Source organism: Notolepis coatsorum, assembly GCF_963971535.1.
Source record: "Notolepis coatsorum genome assembly, chromosome: 5".
Lineage (NCBI taxonomy): Eukaryota > Metazoa > Chordata > Actinopteri > Aulopiformes > Paralepididae > Notolepis > Notolepis coatsorum.
This window is the reverse complement of record NC_140169.1, coordinates 59,379,898-59,398,889: the sequence shown is the minus strand read 5'-3', so window position 1 is coordinate 59,398,889 and position 18,992 is coordinate 59,379,898. Positions and strand designations below refer to the sequence as shown.

Here is an 18,992-nt window from a genome sequence, read left to right as displayed (position 1 = left end):
CTATTTGAGAGTGTGATTAGCGGGCCGTGTGTGTGCTTAGGCATCTACTTTGTATAACGCGCAGTTCAAGTTTCAAGTTTCAAGTTTCTTTAATAGTTGTCATACAGAAGTACAGAATACTTTCATACAAAATGCTTCTTACTGTTACACTCCAGAGTGCCTCTTAAGGAGGGTGTTTTGACGTGTGTCACTGTGATAGGACATATGCATGTTCACAATTGCGTGCCTCATATAGAGGGTGACTGAGTTACGTCTGCAGACGACCTTTACGGTGCCCGATTAGTCCCCCCAATTGGAGACCCCTAGTCCCCTGTATGAATTACTTAGGTGTTGTAATAAAGTGTCCTATTGGGCATGAGGCCGTACCAAGAGAGAGGGGTGGCGGAGGATTTACAGCGAGAGCATTGGCTGGTAGCGGGAGGCGATGCCCTAAATATTCACATGGACCAGCTGGTCGGATAGAGTGTGTGTGTGTGACTATGCTAAGTGCATTGTGTATGTACCGTACCTCATTCAAACTAAGGGTTGTTGCCCATATAAAAGTGTGCTGTGAGATGTGCTCTACCTAGAGGTGAAGGGTTTACCTATATAGAAGTGCTGTAATTTATAGTGTGCTTAACTTAGAGGTGATATAATTTACCTAGGGGACGCCTGGCTATACATGCTGCATTCTCTGGTTCTGTTAAACCCTGTCATGTCTCGGAGGGGAAATTCGTATCGGCTTCATGGCTCATAGGTTTTAATTAATAGAGCTCGTATCATTGTTTAGCATAGGACCTTTGTTACAAAGGGTCAGATTAAACCGAATATATATATTTATTACTTGAGATATATTGTATAGTATTTGTATATCGTCTGATATCCCTTGTATATTCTTTGTACATATACACGGAATATCCCTTTACCTAGTACAGGCCAGACCATAATATTCGTTCTCCTATTGGACAGCGACCCCCTGGGCGCCACGGCCATACCCCCAATGTCTAGTTCAAAGTCACCGCTAAGACATGTCTCAACATGCCCAGGTTTGCGCAGTAATACGAGACAGAACTGAGGTTGGCACTAGATTATTCACCTTACGTATAAATACGGCGCAGGTGGATACAGCAGTAATCTTAGTTAGTTACCCTCAAACGTTAAAGCCTTCACCACGAGTCAACGACCAAGTGAAGTGAGCAACTTTGCGTCTAAATAGAGCACTTAGAACCGCATGCGAATAGTATAGTAAAAGTGTCAGAGCTTAGTGAAATAACGTCAAGTTCGACCTAGTTAATGTGAAGTACCGTGCACAGGAGAATCTACACCGGTGAATGCAGAGCCTTTTCCGGCTGGATTATATTGATTTTGGTACCGTGGCTGCTGGAGCAGAGAACCGTCTACCCCGCTGCTGTGTGGGATTTACCCGCGAGGAGCATCACTCGAGCCCGTCTCTAGGAAGAGGCTGGCTAGCTTTTATCCATGCTGTCCCGCATACTTGGATTATAGCTGCTGCTTTTTGTCTGCCGATCAAGGGGAGTATATGTACCGCCTCCCGTAGCTGGAGCTTATTGATTCTTCGTTGATCCAGACTTTTGCATCCGAACATTCCTCCCCCCTGCTGGCTTACAACCGGAGGGAACCCCTTAGTATCTCCAGCTGACCTACGAGTGTGCCTTATATAATTCTTATGCTACAGGTGGTATCAATTATCCCCTTCGTAATATGCGCATGGACTTACGCTCTTGACCTATTCATGCACATTCTTCGCCTTACAAGCGCAACTCTCAATCTTAATATGTAAGATAATCTTGATGCTCTTCTAATAAATATTATAAACAGTACTTTCTTGTTAAGCCGTGTTATTGTGTGGGTGTTCATCACATATACCTGTGTACTGTATGGCCAGTAGTAATGTACATAACTCAGTAGTGGTTTAATGATACCATACTTATTCAATACAGTCAGGGAATTGTACCCCTCAGTTAAAATTGGTCCTTCGAGCCGGAGGGTAATTAGCGTAATATTAATATAATATTAATATTGACATGGCCAACGGTGAACACTCCACAAACGGTTCTCCTAAGCTAGATCGCCCGCAGCGCAGACGGCAGCCACCTCCTTACCTAGAGGACTACGCTGCCAGTCTACTACCTAGCTTTATACAGACGGTAAATACGGATAAAATAAATGAGGCGGATAGTCAAAGCATGTCAAACCCTACCGACCAGGCGACCCTGCCAGTAGAGACCCTAGTGGGTTCTAACGTAACTGACCAAGCTCACAGGGGGGACCAGGAGGGACATGACATGACTTTACCCCCCGACAACGTCAACGGGACGGTCCCCGGAGAGCTCCAGGATAAAGAAAGCGCTCCAGGGACAGAACCCGACCCACTACCAGAAGAGAAGAGCGCCCAGGAGACGGACCTCGAGGCGCGCCCAGAGAACAGATCTCCAACGAGCACTGCCAGAAGCCGATCACCTCCGTCGGTGTCTTCCCCCAGCGAAGCGGACAAGATGCTGGCGCAGGCATTCATCGCCACCCTGGCAGCCTCCACCGAACGCGATCGACTTCAGGGTGAACGCGATCGACTTCAAGCGCAACAGACGAGCGAGCGCGAACAAGCTGCAGACAAACAAGAGCGCCTTCACGCGCAACTCCAAGCGCAAGCCCTCAGTGAACGCGAACATTCTGCAACCGAGCGAGAGCGCTTCCAGGCGCAACAAAGGAGTGAAGACGACCGCATAAGACTGGAGACCAGACGCCTTCAGACGGAAGAGAACATTGAAAGAGGCCGCGCCGAAGCGCAGCACGCCGCCGCCAATGCACAGCGCGACGCCGCCAATGCACAGCTCCACGCCGCCCATGCCAGCGCCAATGCACAGCGTGACGCCGCCAATGCCCACCGCGAAGCACAGCGCGACGCCGCCCATGCCCAGCGCGAAGCAGAGCGCGACCGGCTGCAGGCGCAGATGGTAGAACAATTGATCGCCATGGCGACACCCCCTCTCTCCGCACGGAGCTCCCGGAGATCATCACGACAAGGGTCTAGGGCACATTCCCCTACCCGACCAAGCGACCCGGGACCCCGCCAACAGGAGGATCCTGTCCACGTCTCCGAACCCCCTCCCCGGCCGGTCCATACGAGACCCAGCAACCGGGAAGAACCGGCCTACGTCGCCGAGAGACTGACTAGAAGACTCCAGGACCTAGCAGAGGAAGAGGAAGAGGAGGAATGTCAAGCCGACCAGCAGCAACGTACTCTGGACCAGGAGGCCCAGTACAGCCCCGACCAGCAGCAACGTACTCTGGACCAGGAGGCCCAGTACAGCCCCGACGTCAGCCCCGAGGCCCTGCGTTACAGACCCCCGACTCAACTCAAGGGTGAGTTTGACGCACCGCCAGCCCCGAGGAACAGCACCTGGGTACCCGGGCCTTGGTACCCACCAAGTACCAGCCCACGACGACACGTACGGGGAGACTCGCCCAGGAGGCCTCTCCCCCAACGCTCACCGATGTGCCAGCCATCCATGGCATCGTACCTTGGCACACAGACGTTCCCGGATTTTACACGCGAGGACAGAGCACAGTACACGGAGCTACGGATGTGCTTAGAGACTATGATGTCCGACGTCCCCGATGAGACGTACAAATATGCTATCCTCCTCAAGCACCTGAAGGTGCCCAGAGCGCATAATATAGCGCTGGCATATTCCAACTCAAGTACCCCATACACCGCGGCTCTAGTAGCCCTCGACCAACGTTATGGACGCATATGGGACTACGTGATACAAGAGATAAGAGACATCGACCGTCTCCCCCCAGCCAGAGACAACAGAGCATTAGATGACCTCTCTATCAAGGTACAGTCCCTGGTAGGGATGCTGGGGTCCCAAAAGGAAAAAGGGATATACGAACTGTACGCTAACTCTAATGTAGAAAGGATATTAGAGAAGCTCCCTCCCGCCCGACAAGAGCGTTTTCGGCGGCAGAGAGACCACCGTGACCCCAACGGCCCAGAGGCATCCCTCCTAGACTTATCTGATTTCCTCGCCAGGGAGGTCAGCAGCCTACGACTGGACACGTTCGTGTGGAGTGGACCAAGCCCAAGAGATGGACCTCGGGGATCAAATGATAACCGCCGGTCGGTGACCGTTATGCACCAAGCCGAATCAGTACCGCAGCACAAGAACCACAACACCCCCTCGACGAAAGAGGGGTGGAAGATTGAATGCCAGTACTGTGAAGGGGAACATCGGCTGTATCAATGTGACAAGTTCAAGAAGCTGACCACGGACGAGGTGAGTCAGTGGATCAAAGACCACCGCCGCTGCTTCCGCTGCGCGCGCAGCCATATGGCAGCTGAGTGCCGTTTGAAGAAGAAGTGCAGCAGGTGCGGTGGCGCCCACTTGGAGGTCCTGCATGACATCAACAGGCGTCCGCCAGGACAACAAAGTGGGCCCGTCGCGGTAATGTACCAGGCCGAGGCGGTGGCACCAGTACCGAAGATCCACCAGACCGCCCCCTACTGTACCTACTGCGACGGCGGACACTGGCTGGCACAGTGCGCCGAATATAAGACACTGAACCCCGTCCAAGTTGACCAGTGGCGTGAGGCGGCCCAGGCGGGCGCCGCTTACCGCGCAACACTGTGCGGGGCCCACCAGAAGATCCAAGGCAACCGACCAACAGGAGTGCTCCACATTGACCAGCATAGCGGGACCCCCCGAGTGCTCATCAAAGTGGTCAGAGTGCTCCTGAGCTACGAGGACAAGGTCCTGGACACTTACGCCGTCCTAGACGATGGGTCTGAAAAGACTCTCCTCCTCGCTTCCGCCGCAGCCCAGCTGGGTCTGCGGGGTGCCAAAGGAACAATGACCATACGTACCATCAGAAGAGACCAGAAGACCATAAAGGGTAAAAATGTCTCCTTCAAGATAGCAGCGGTGGACCAGCCAGAGAAGCAGTATAGTATTACCAACGTCTTCACCAGCCACGACATAGGCCTATCACAGTACACCTACCCCATCCCACAGCTGATGGCGAAGTATGTGCACCTACGTCAACTACCTATACCGCTTATCGACGGCGCCATACCGACCCTGCTCATCGGCTCCGACCACGCGGACCTCATTCTCCCAATTGAGGCGGCCCACATCGGACCCAAAGGATGCCCAGTCGCGGTTCAGACCCGACTGGGGTGGACGCTCCAGGGCCCCCTCTACGGACTTGACAGTCAACCTACGTCTACACGCTGCCTACACACAAAGGTGAGCGACACCGGCCACTCTCTCGTACAGCCCGTTGAGAGGCTATTGACATTAGGCGAGAGGCCTGTGAGAGAACCGTGGGCACAAGAGGGAGTTCGGAACTCCACCCCCCTCAGCTGCGTTCCAGACGTAGCTGACCTCGAACCCAGCACCCCAAGCGACTCCTTGATGGGGCGGCCGGAACCGGCCCCTCCTCAGACGGGGTACAGACCAAACAAGAGAAACAGACGGAGGAGGTGGAGGCACAGCCAAGCACAGATCAAAGCAGTCTCAGGCCCGCTTCCTCCTAACCCCCCTACCATCCCTTCCAGCCCGTCAGAAGTGGGTCAAGGACGGGGACAACTTAAAAGTGGAAACAGTCATCATGATCATAGACCAGTCACTACCCCGAGCTGCGTGGCCGGCCGGCCGCGTAAGCAAAGTGATCACTGGTGCCGACGGAAAGGTCAGAGCGGCAGAAGTGCTCGTCCAGGGGCGGACATACACCCGACCCGTGGCGAGGCTGATCGAGTTGCCAAGGCTCCCCGACTCTCTTAATGACGACCATGACCCCCTGACTTTGTGAATTGCCCTACTCCTCACAACGGACATTGAGTAATGGACAGTGCGGTTAATCTGTCTCTGCTTATCTAATTAGGTGCGGACTAATTAGGAGGCGGCTGTTACAAAGGGTCAGATTAAACCGAATATATATATATATTTATTACTTGAGATATATTGTATAGTATTTGTATATCGTCTGATATCCCTTGTATATTCTTTGTACATATACACGGAATATCCCTTTACCTAGTACAGGCCAGACCATAATATTCGTTCTCCTATTGGACAGCGACCCCCTGGGCGCCACGGCCATACCCCCAATGTCTAGTTCAAAGTCACCGCTAAGACATGTCTCAACATGCCCAGGTTTGCGCAGTAATACGAGACAGAACTGAGGTTGGCACTAGATTATTCACCTTACGTATAAATACGGCGCAGGTGGATACAGCAGTAATCTTAGTTAGTTACCCTCAAACGTTAAAGCCTTCACCACGAGTCAACGACCAAGTGAAGTGAGCAACTTTGCGTCTAAATAGAGCACTTAGAACCGCGTGCGAATAGTATAGTAAAAGTGTCAGAGCTTAGTGAAATAACGTCAAGTTCGACCTAGTTAATGTGAAGTACCGTGCACAGGAGAATCTACACCGGTGAATGCAGAGCCTTTTCCGGCTGGATTTTATTGATTTTGGTACCGTGGCTGCTGGAGCAGAGAACCGTCTACCCCGCTGCTGTGTGGGATTTACCCGCGAGGAGCAACACTCGAGCCCGTCTCTAGGAAGAGGCTGGCTAGCTTTTATCCATGCTGTCCCGCATACTTGGATTATAGCTGCTGCTTTTTGTCTGCCGATCAAGGGGAGTATATGTACCGCCTCCCGTAGCTGGAGCTTATTGATTCTTCGTTGATCCAGACTTTTGCATCCGAACATTCCTCCCCCCTGCTGGCTTACAACCGGAGGGAACCCCTTAGTATCTCCAGCTGACCTATGAGTGTGCCTTATATAATTCTTATGCTACAGGTGGTATTAATTATCCCCTTCGTAATATGCGCATGGACTTACGCTCTTGACCTATTCATGCACATTCTTCGCCTTACAAGCGCAACTCTCAATCTTAATATGTAAGATAATCTTGATGCTCTTCTAATAAATATTATAAACAGTACTTTCTTGTTAAGCCGTGTTATTGTGTGGGTGTTCATCACATATACCTGTGTACTGTATGGCCAGTAGTAATGTACATAACTCAGTAGTGGTTTAATGATACCATACTTATTCAATACAGTCAGGGAATTGAACCCCTCAGTTACAACCTTGATGAAATAAAGTTGGTATTCCTTGTAACCCGGTTGTGCAGTTGGTTATTTCAGGCATTTGGATAAATAGCAGTTTCCCTGCTACATAGCAGTTTCTCCTGCTACTGGTATAACTCACGTATTTATTACACTACTACTAGGCCAGCAGGGTTCCAGTGTAGAAACTGGAATCACCAGTTTCATCACGATACGATACGATATTGATTCTTTGGACAACGATACGATATTTGCCGATATCACAAAGTCTGCCACGATACGATACGATACGATTCGATTCAGGTGCCTGCGATCGATATGAGGCGATATTATGTGCCCATTTAACACAATCAGTCACATTTAGATCAACTAAAAAAAGGCTACGGAAATATCAATTGATGTTTTTATTTTTGAGCTCTTCCAGACATTTAAATGAAAAACAATCTATTGTTTTTAATACAAATATACCTCCTGTTAACTTTTTATATATTGAGCTTTAAACTTTAAGTAAAATGTTTTGGAACTCACAACACGCAAGCTAAAACCCTTTCCTCTCCCAAACTTCCTACAATTGACATAGGCCTATCACAGTACACCTACCCCATCCCACAGCTGATGGCGAAGTATGTGCACCTACGTCAACTACCTATACCGCTTATCGACGGCGCCACACCGACCCTGCTCATCGGCTCCGACCACGCGGACCTCATTCTCCCAATTGAGGCGGCCCACATCGGACCCAAAGGATGCCCAGTCGCGGTTCAGACCCGACTGGGGTGGACGCTCCAGGGCCCCCTCTACGGACTTGACAGTCAACCTACGTCTACACGCTGCCTACACACAAAGGTGAGCGACACCGGCCACTCTCTCGTACAGCCCGTTGAGAGGCTATTGACATTAGGCGAGAGGCCTGTGAGAGAACCGTGGGCACAAGAGGGAGTTCGGAACTCCACCCCCCTCAGCTGCGTTCCAGACGTAGCTGACCTCGAACCCAGCACCCCAAGCGACTCCTTGATGGGGCGGCCGGAACCGGCCCCTCCTCAGACGGGGTACAGACCAAACAAGAGAAACAGACGGAGGAGGTGGAGGCACAGCCAAGCACAGATCAAAGCAGTCTCAGGCCCGCTTCCTCCTAACCCCCCTACCATCCCTTCCAGCCCGTCAGAAGTGGGTCAAGGACGGGGACAACTTAAAAGTGGAAACAGTCATCATGATCATAGACCAGTCACTACCCCGAGCTGCGTGGCCGGCCGGCCGCGTAAGCAAAGTGATCACTGGTGCCGACGGAAAGGTCAGAGCGGCAGAAGTGCTCGTCCAGGGGCGGACATACACCCGACCCGTGGCGAGGCTGATCGAGTTGCCAAGGCTCCCCGACTCTCTTAATGACGACCATGACCCCCTGACTTTGTGAATTGCCCTACTCCTCACAACGGACATTGAGTAATGGACAGTGCGGTTAATCTGTCTCTGCTTATCTAATTAGGTGCGGACTAATTAGGAGGCGGCTGTTACAAAGGGTCAGATTAAACCGAATATATATATATATTTATTACTTGAGATATATTGTATAGTATTTGTATATCGTCTGATATCCCTTGTATATTCTTTGTACATATACACGGAATATCCCTTTACCTAGTACAGGCCAGACCATAATATTCGTTCTCCTATTGGACAGCGACCCCCTGGGCGCCACGGCCATACCCCCAATGTCTAGTTCAAAGTCACCGCTAAGACATGTCTCAACATGCCCAGGTTTGCGCAGTAATACGAGACAGAACTGAGGTTGGCACTAGATTATTCACCTTACGTATAAATACGGCGCAGGTGGATACAGCAGTAATCTTAGTTAGTTACCCTCAAACGTTAAAGCCTTCACCACGAGTCAACGACCAAGTGAAGTGAGCAACTTTGCGTCTAAATAGAGCACTTAGAACCGCGTGCGAATAGTATAGTAAAAGTGTCAGAGCTTAGTGAAATAACGTCAAGTTCGACCTAGTTAATGTGAAGTACCGTGCACAGGAGAATCTACACCGGTGAATGCAGAGCCTTTTCCGGCTGGATTTTATTGATTTTGGTACCGTGGCTGCTGGAGCAGAGAACCGTCTACCCCGCTGCTGTGTGGGATTTACCCGCGAGGAGCAACACTCGAGCCCGTCTCTAGGAAGAGGCTGGCTAGCTTTTATCCATGCTGTCCCGCATACTTGGATTATAGCTGCTGCTTTTTGTCTGCCGATCAAGGGGAGTATATGTACCGCCTCCCGTAGCTGGAGCTTATTGATTCTTCGTTGATCCAGACTTTTGCATCCGAACATTCCTCCCCCCTGCTGGCTTACAACCGGAGGGAACCCCTTAGTATCTCCAGCTGACCTATGAGTGTGCCTTATATAATTCTTATGCTACAGGTGGTATTAATTATCCCCTTCGTAATATGCGCATGGACTTACGCTCTTGACCTATTCATGCACATTCTTCGCCTTACAAGCGCAACTCTCAATCTTAATATGTAAGATAATCTTGATGCTCTTCTAATAAATATTATAAACAGTACTTTCTTGTTAAGCCGTGTTATTGTGTGGGTGTTCATCACATATACCTGTGTACTGTATGGCCAGTAGTAATGTACATAACTCAGTAGTGGTTTAATGATACCATACTTATTCAATACAGTCAGGGAATTGAACCCCTCAGTTACAACCTTGATGAAATAAAGTTGGTATTCCTTGTAACCCGGTTGTGCAGTTGGTTATTTCAGGCATTTGGATAAATAGCAGTTTCCCTGCTACATAGCAGTTTCTCCTGCTACTGGTATAACTCACGTATTTATTACACTACTACTAGGCCAGCAGGGTTCCAGTGTAGAAACTGGAATCACCAGTTTCATCACGATACGATACGATATTGATTCTTTGGACAACGATACGATATTTGCCGATATCACAAAGTCTGCCACGATACGATACGATACGATTCGATTCAGGTGCCTGCGATCGATATGAGGCGATATTATGTGCCCATTTAACACAATCAGTCACATTTAGATCAACTAAAAAAAGGCTACGGAAATATCAATTGATGTTTTTATTTTTGAGCTCTTCCAGACATTTAAATGAAAAACAATCTATTGTTTTTAATACAAATATACCTCCTGTTAACTTTTTATATATTGAGCTTTAAACTTTAAGTAAAATGTTTTGGAACTCACAACACGCAAGCTAAAACCCTTTCCTCTCCCAAACTTCCTACAATTGTTTTATGTTGCATGATGATCATGAATACATAAAGTTTAAATATCAACATTATCTGTCCATCCTCAGTAACACACACACACACACACACACACACACACACACACACACACACACACACACACACACACACACACACACACACACACACACACACACACACACACACACACACACACACACACACACACACACACACACACACACACACACACACACACACACACACACACACACACACACACACACACACACACACACACACACACACACACACACACACACACACACACACACACACACACACACACACACACACACACACACACACACACACACACACACACACACACACACACACACACACACACACACACAGCCCCTCACGCAACCCAGTCCCGCACAGAAAGGTAGACTGCCCAGTGCCCCCACCCTTGCTCTTTCCCAAGTCCCCTCTCCTCTCTCCTATCCTCTCATGGTTAGCTGCAGTGCTTAGCATAGTTAGCTCACGCTAACGCAACGTTCATTTCGGTATTTAACGCGACATATTGGGCATAAAGGAATGGAGAGGATGGAAAGCATGTTAGATGCATTTAACCCCTTGTGGGGAAAAAACAACAGGCACTTATTTCGGGCAAAATAGGCGGACTCTGAAGCTAACGTCTACACACGGAGCTGCGCTGAGCTTGTTGTTCCGGCCGGGCGGAAATGCTCACGAGGGGATTTTCAAAATAAGAGTATCGCAATATGAATCGATCTTTTTTTTCTTTTTGTATTTTATTTTTTTATTATTTTTTAAACAAACATATAAACAAACATGACAACACACGATAAGATATACAAGCATTAATTGTCAGGGCACATCCAATGAGATCACATTTTAGTTAGTTGTCTTATATAAGATATACCCTTAATACCTGTTATCTAAAAAAACCTACACACATATGCTCAGCTCGAACCCCCCCCTCCCGGACCCCACCTTGAGAAGTACCTCCACTATCCCTTGCACCTAACCAGACACTACCATTATAAGCTAGCTTTTATTCTCTCCACCACTTCTAACCACATTGACATTTTGGATTCATTGAGACCCAGAATTCTTGCTGTAGATATTTCATGGTAAATTACATCGAGATATGTAAGAAACCAAACTTTACGGCACATTTTTTCCGGTTGAAACCAGCGTGATGCGATCAGCTTTTTGGCTACTGTGATACCCGATAAAACCAATCTCTTTAGCTGTGGATTCACTGCAAACTCAAAAACATCATTCAATAATAATACCGAGGGGTGTACAGGTATATTCCAAGATACGAGTTTTGATATTTGTTGGGTCACATCTTTCCAGAATGCCTTAACTGGTGAGCAGTCCCAATACATGTGCATAAATGTCCCTTCGTCCCCATTTGCACATTGGGTGCATTTGGAATCTTGTTTAAGCCCCATTCGGCACAGTCTTATAGGAGTCAAGTATGTCCTGTGAATATAGTTAAGATTGATTTGTTGATGATCCGGGTTCCTTGATGTAAGTCGGACATTTGCCCAGGCTCCTTGCCAATCAAAGTCATTTTCCAGGTCTGGTATATCCCTCCTCTAGACAGAGTCAAGTTGGAGGGTTTCATACGAGGACGTTAGTAATTGATGATAAAATTCTGAAACAAAACCTCTCAATGTCTCTCTTGCGTAGAAGAATTTGTGGTATCTGTGGTGTTCAATTGGTCTGTCTAATGGAACACCGTGAGACTTCAAACATAGCTCTAACTGTTTGTGAAAAAGCCATGTGGACTTGGTGAGATTAAACTTTTTGCGTATTTCTTTATCACTACAAAAACCCTGTTTGTTAAAAACATCCCCTAATGAGTGTATGCCTTGCTCTTCCCATATAGGGAATCTTATAGGTCGTTTTCCAATTAAGAGTGCATTGTTATTGAATAAGGGAGTATGATTGTGCCATTTTTGTGGGTTAGGATTTTTTTTTTGTGATTCACGCCATATCCGGATCGCATGAGTAATTATGGGGCCAAATTTTCGTTCACAGTGCTTGATTGGTAGTTTAGTGTATGCTATGTCCTTCAGTCTTTGTGGGGCTACTATGTTTTCTTCTATTTTTCTCCAGGATGCTAATGCTTGGGAGTCAAACCATGTTGTCAATGAATCGATCTTTTTACGTTGCATCGATCCTATTTGATTATTGATAATAGATCGATATATCGATCTGGATCGATGTATCGTCCCACCCCTAGTAGACATGCAGCTATAACGTTAATAACACTTGGGTGCAAAAAGACAACGTTTCCATTGAGACAATACGATTTGGGAAATGGTGTGGGACAAAATTATTAAAGTTTAGTTAGCTTGCTTTCTAGCTAGTAGGTTAACACTTTGAGTGCCACTCACGAGATTTCTCTGGTTTTTTTATAGGTGGTTGCTAGCCACTCACGAGATTTCTCTGATTTTTTTTTTTTTTTAGCGATCTGAAAAATGATTGCATCACCCGAGCCTACCCGAGTATAGCCGAGCGGCGCCGGCGATCACTGTGGAAAAAAGCGCCCCCTGTCCTCTCCCAGATGACATAAGTGATTTTGGAATGGACTCAATGAAAATGAATGGGGAAAAAAATCCGGTACTCCACATTTTCAGTTCACTGATCCAGCCGGGGTTACCACAGTTCATTCTGGAACCTCAGATCCCCGCTGATCATGGAGATCTACAGTATCGCGTTGGATCCATACACGTATCGATTTTTTCGAATGGTGATCAGGAATTGGAATATACCAGTTGGATACCATCTGATGTCAGGTAAGGACTCTATGTTATCAGTGTTAGGATAATCATAGTAAGTTTGATGAAGTTATAAGCTGTTTTGTGAAATGTCTTCTTTCGGTTTCACTGTAAAACTCCGTGAGGAAATCAACGGAGCGATTATCCGCGCGCGGCCGTAATGTGCTTGCGTGCACGTATAATATTGATCATCTAGCGTTTATTTGAAAACGATTCATAAAAAGGCAGACGAATATCAACGTTGTGGAATATTCCACTAAAAGACGATTTTCATAGAATGCTCCAGAATGAGCTGTTTTTTATATCAAAACGGGGGCTTTTCTAACTGCTCTGAAACGGAAACGACGCGATAAAAAAACAATCTGCCTTGACAGCACTGACTGGAAAATAGTCTTTGATAATGCGATGGGCAGATTAGACACATAGCCATAATTTAAAACATAGATTAGGCGATATTAACGTTAACATTGGCGCCGATGGTGGCATTCAGCCGGTAAAACGGAAAACCAGGCGTGGCGCTCAAAGTGTTAATGTTGTAGGATACGTTTGACAGAAGGCTTGCTAACTATCTGCTGTCAAAGACCTGTATCTGCTCTGCTATGCTACTGCTGCTAGCTCTGCAGGCTAACTGACGGAGCTAGCTAGCTAACTTAGCTGAGTCACTGTTTGTTGTGCCTAGCAGCGTTGTGTAATAATAGCCCGTCGAAATAATCATTAAATACAAAAGTAATTCGACATTCATATAATTTACCCTCGGCTGGGAACTCTTCAAACTCGTCGTCCTCCTCTAATAATCCCATGTCCACGGTTTTCTTCTCGGTCGACATGATGATGATGCTGCTGCCTCTGTCTTGTTGTCGTGCTGCTGCTTTCAACCAGAGAGCTGCTGCTGTGACGCGCTGCTGTCGCGAGGCTTGTGTGGGAGAAGAACATGGATGATGAATGAATGAAAACTTTATTTAACAGATTGCAGAATGGGTACAATACAGTACGGCTCAATACACACAATTGTTAAGGGGATGCAGACCTGAGAAAGACGTTTGTCTTGTTTCCATCAGGGGCAATTCATATAGACATTTATGACATACACAACATATATGACATTTATGGCATAGGGACATATAGGTATTTAGTACCGATACATTTGTGACATAAACGGTATTCAAATATACAGTACTGTTACCCCTAGATCCTGACAGAGTATATACATATGATGGGGAGGGGACTGTACATTAGGAGGGGGTGGGTGGGTGGGAGAGAAATATACATACGGCAGGGAGGGAATATATACATGCGGTGGGGAGGAGACAGTCTATTAGGAGGTGGTGGGGGTTTTGGGCATTTACGGTGGCCAGTTTCGAATTGCAGCCTCCCGTAGGTGCTCTTTAAGAGCGGTTTTGAATGTGGGTAGGGATTCACATTCCTTTACAGCTTTGGGTAGGGCGTTCCACATTGATGTGGCATAATTGCTAAACGTATTTAGTCCCTTGTTTGAGCCGAATCTGGGTTTAACATGATTTGTTGAGCTTCCTCTGGTGTAGTGGTTGTGGTATTCACTGACCTTTGGGAAGTATTTTGACATGTACATGGGTACCTTAGTCGTATAGTGTATCTTGTAGACCAGGCCCATTGCAAGTTGCTGTACTCTGTCGTCTACTCTAAGCCATCCTAGGTAGTCAAAGTGGGCAGGGGTGAGGTGGGTTCTGGGGGTAAGGTCAAGTAGTAGTCTGACCAGTTTGTTTTGTGATGTTTGTAATTTTGTTTTAAGCGCCTTTGAGGTGCTTTGGTACCATGAGGTGCACGCATAGTCGTAGTACCCTTGAATGAGTGCTCCTGCCAGAGTCTTTCTTCAGGGTATTCTTGTTTACCAGAGAGGAGATCCGGTACAAGAATCTAGTTCGTTGGTTGACTTTTTTTATTACATTGGATGCCGTTTTGTCACAGGAAAGATTTGCCTCTAGGATGGAACCCAGGTAGGTAATTTCGTCTTTCCTTGTGACAATATTGTCACCCACTGTAACTGAGAAGCCGTCGGTCTTGCTGAGTTTGTTATTTGAACCGAAGAGAATGGACTCTGTTTTGCCCATGTGTAATGATAGTTTGTTATCAGCGAGCCATATGCAGATGTTGCCTAGTTCCGAGCTGAGGGTTTTTTCAACCTGTAACTTGTTCTTGTCAGAGACCAGCAGGGCTGAGTCGTCCGCAAACAGGAACAAGTTGCAGTCACAGGCTGACTGCAAAGGATTTCGAAATAGTGAAATGCCATGTTGACCTCAATATTTTCAAAACAAATTATATGAAAAGGTTATGAAACTTACGAAAATTTGATAAAACATGCAATAAAAACGGAGCTCAACGCATACATTTGGATCAGTAGAAATCCGTTTGTTTCCCCCCAATACCAAGATGGCGGCGGTCTCGTGACGTGACGTCAGAGTGTCAACATTGAACAGAAGAGCTGTGTTCAGCCATATAGTTATGATGAGGAAGGATAGTAGTGGGACCTTTCAGCTCGCTATATGGGCTATTGTTATTGTTGTACAGGCTGTATACATGTACGCAACGCTTTGCTTGATATTATGATCGTTGGCTTCCTGCTCGCTAACGTTAAGTGGTAACGTCACTGACTACAGCCAACTGTGTCAGCTGGCCAACTGCTTGCTTTGTGCTAAACGGGGCTAGCCAACTGTTAAACATAACACGTACGTCTGAACATGTAACGTTACTATAGAACTATATAAAATAAGTGTACGTACTCGTAGTAATATCGTTAGTTAGCTAAAGAAAGGGTTACTTGCCTGATGGTAAACCACCACTCGTACTAACTCCGCATGCAATATTCACAACAATTCTTCTTCTTCTTCTTCAATGGGGTTAATGGCGGGTCGCAACTACAGAAAGGCGCATACCGCCACCTACTGTACAACCCAGCAACTGGAGCGGATAAGGCAAGAAAACAATAAAGAAAAACCAACGAACCAAGAACAAACCAAACAAAATACCCAACCCTAACATCACCACCATATACAAACCTAATAAAAATAAAACCTAAACACAAACAAAATAAATTAAATAAAATTCAAATCCTACCCCCCAACTACCGCCCTGTTTCTATTCTTCTCATCTCGAAAGTCATGGAAAAAATAGTATACGAACAGGTCGAAAAGTACCTCACAGGAAAAAAATCGAATCTTCTAATTCCAATCTGGCTTCAGAACATCCCACTCCACTGACACACGCCTTCTCTATTTGAACGACCACATCAAACAATGAATGAATGAATGAAAACAAGAGGTGGACGCGGGCAAATACTGTGGCATGGTCATGCTGGACCTACAAAAGGCCTTCGACACTCTCAATCACTCCATTCTGATTGACAAGCTAAAAGCAATTGGTTTTGGTCTATCAGTGACCTGGATGCAATCCTACCTGGAGGGGAGAGAACAGATGGTGGAGGTAAACGGTACCCTATCCCCCCCCTCCCAGTGAGCTGTGGTGTTCCACAAGGAAGCATACTAGGACCGCTTTGATTGATTGATTGTAAACTTTATTAACAGATTGCAGAATGGGTACAGTACAGCTCAATACATACAATTGTATTGTACTGTCTGCAACTGCAGAGTTGCAGACCAGAGAAATACTTTCGTCTTGTTTACATCAGGGTCCCCCATTTTCAATTCATCATAACATATATGACATACACGACATACAGATACAGTACTGCTACATCTATACATTTATGACATACCAGATTTGCAAATACAGTACTGTTTGTGATACAAAAAGAGTCCAGAAAAGAGAATATATACATTTGACGTAGAAACTGTACATTGGAGGAGGTTGGGTAGGTGGGGTGGGGTTGAGTGGGTGGGGGGGGGGACTGTACATTGGAGGTGGTTGGGTGGGTGGGGGGAGTTGGGTTGGGTAGGAGGGGTGGGTGGGTGGGGGACACTGTACAACTGTACAAGCAAAACTGTACATTGGAATATTGACAAAACCATACTTGGTAATTTACTGTACATTGGAGGGGGTTGGGTTAGGACATTTACAGGGGCTAGTTTCGATATGCCACCCGCTACTGTTCCTAATTTGTGCAAATGACATGTCGTCAGCTTGTGACTGCAACTTGTTCCTGTTCGCGGACGACTCAGCCCTGCTGGTCTCTGACAAGAACAAGTTACAGGTTGAAAAAACCCTCAGCTCTGAACTCTGCAAAAACCCACCTCACCCCTGCCCACTTTGACAACCTGGATGGCTTAGAGTAGACGACAGAGTAGTACAGCAACTTGCAATGGGCCTGGTCTACAAGATACACTACATGACTAAGGTACCCATGTACATGTCAAAATACTTCCCAAAGGTCAGTGAATACCACGACCACAACACCAAAGGGAGCTCCACAAATAATGTTAAACCCAGATTCGGCTCAAACAAGGGACTAAACACGTTTCGCAATTATGCCACATCAATGTGGAATGCCCTACCCACAGCTGTAAAGGAATGTGAATCACTACCCACTTTTAAAACCACTCTCAAGGAGCACCTACGGGAGACTGTAATTCGAAACTGGCCCCTGTAAATGTCCTAACCCAACCCCCTCCAATGTACAGTAAATGTCCTAACCCAATGATACACGAGACCCTCTTCTTGGGACCAAGTAGGTTTCGTCGATAATCCAATGTACAGTCCCCCCCCCCCACCTACCCAACCTCCTCCAATGTACAGTTTCTTTGTCAAATGTATATACTCTCTTTTTTAGACTCTTTTTGTATCACAAACAGTACAGTATTTTTAAATCTGGTATGTCATAAATGTATAGATGTAGCATACTGTCTATCTGTATGTCATATATGTTATGATGAATTGAAAATGGGGGACCCTGATGTAAACAAGACGAAAGTCTTTCTCTGGTCTGCATCTCCTTAACAATTGTGTGTATTGAGCTGTACTGTACCCATTCTGCAATCTGTTAATACAATTTTCAATCGATCAATCAATCAATCAATCAAAACCAAATCACAATCCAAGCGTTCTTCTTCCTCCTCCTCCTCCTCCTCCTCCTCCTCCTCCTCCTCCTTCTCCTCCTTCTTCTTCTTCTTCTTCTTCTTCTTCTTCTTCTTCTTCTTCTTCTTCTTCTTCTTCTTCTTCTTCTTCTTCTTCTTCTTCTTCTTCTTCTTCTTCTTCTTCTTCTTCTTCTTCTTCTTCTTCTTCTTCTTCTTATTGGGGTTTTACGGCGGTCGGCGACCATCTCATTGGGGCATTACCGCCACCTATCGACCCGGGGATCGGGCCAGTCTCCAGGCTCCCCTCTCTAACCCCGAAGCTAACTACCTAACCTACAAAACAACTTCTTACAACCACACTATTCCCCATCCCCGTCAAACTTCATCTACACTATATACTATATACCCCACACTCTATGAATCACGTGTATTCAACTTTTCTATCTAAATTCAAACTCTGACCCTGTCCCTCACACCCTATCATACACCCCCACACTTCTCAAAAACCCCATCACCACCTTCTCCTTATCTCCCCCTCCCCCACTCAGTATTTCCATCATCCCCAACCCCCTGACCCCCATCTCCCTCAACCTTCCCTCCATCTCCCTCCTCTGCACCGCATAAGCCCTACACTCCATCAGTACATGCCCCACTGATTCCTCCTCCTCCTCACACCCCTCACAGAGCCCACTCTGATGCTTCCCCACCGGCTTCAGGTTTTTATTAAACCCACAGTGCCCTAGTCTCAACCTCATCCACACTATTTCCTCCCTCCTACCTCTCATACTACCCCCCTCCCGACCCCTAACACTACGCTGGACCTGGAAGAAGTGACGCCCTTTCACCCCCCCCCCCCCTCCCACCTCTCCTGCCACGCCTG

At 46.9% G+C, this 18,992-nt stretch overlaps 1 protein-coding gene across 2 annotated transcripts in view; it reads right to left on the bottom strand.

The window, feature by feature from the left end:
- The window catches only part of LOC311228846 (26S proteasome complex subunit SEM1), a 111,592-nt gene that overhangs the window by 8,068 nt on the left and 84,532 nt on the right, over positions 1-18,992 (bottom strand). The window contains exons 1-2 of one of the 2 annotated variants that reach the window (XM_084314801.1): positions 15,908-15,992; positions 13,861-14,022 (exon numbers count right to left, since the gene is read on the bottom strand). In XM_084314801.1, coding sequence (XP_084170927.1) covers positions 13,861-13,936 — 76 coding nt within the window. In that variant the 5' untranslated portion in view covers positions 13,937-14,022; positions 15,908-15,992. Of the gene's footprint in view, positions 1-13,860; positions 14,023-15,907; positions 15,993-18,992 lie in introns of those variants that run through there. The other variant, XM_084314800.1, reaches the window with a different exon arrangement.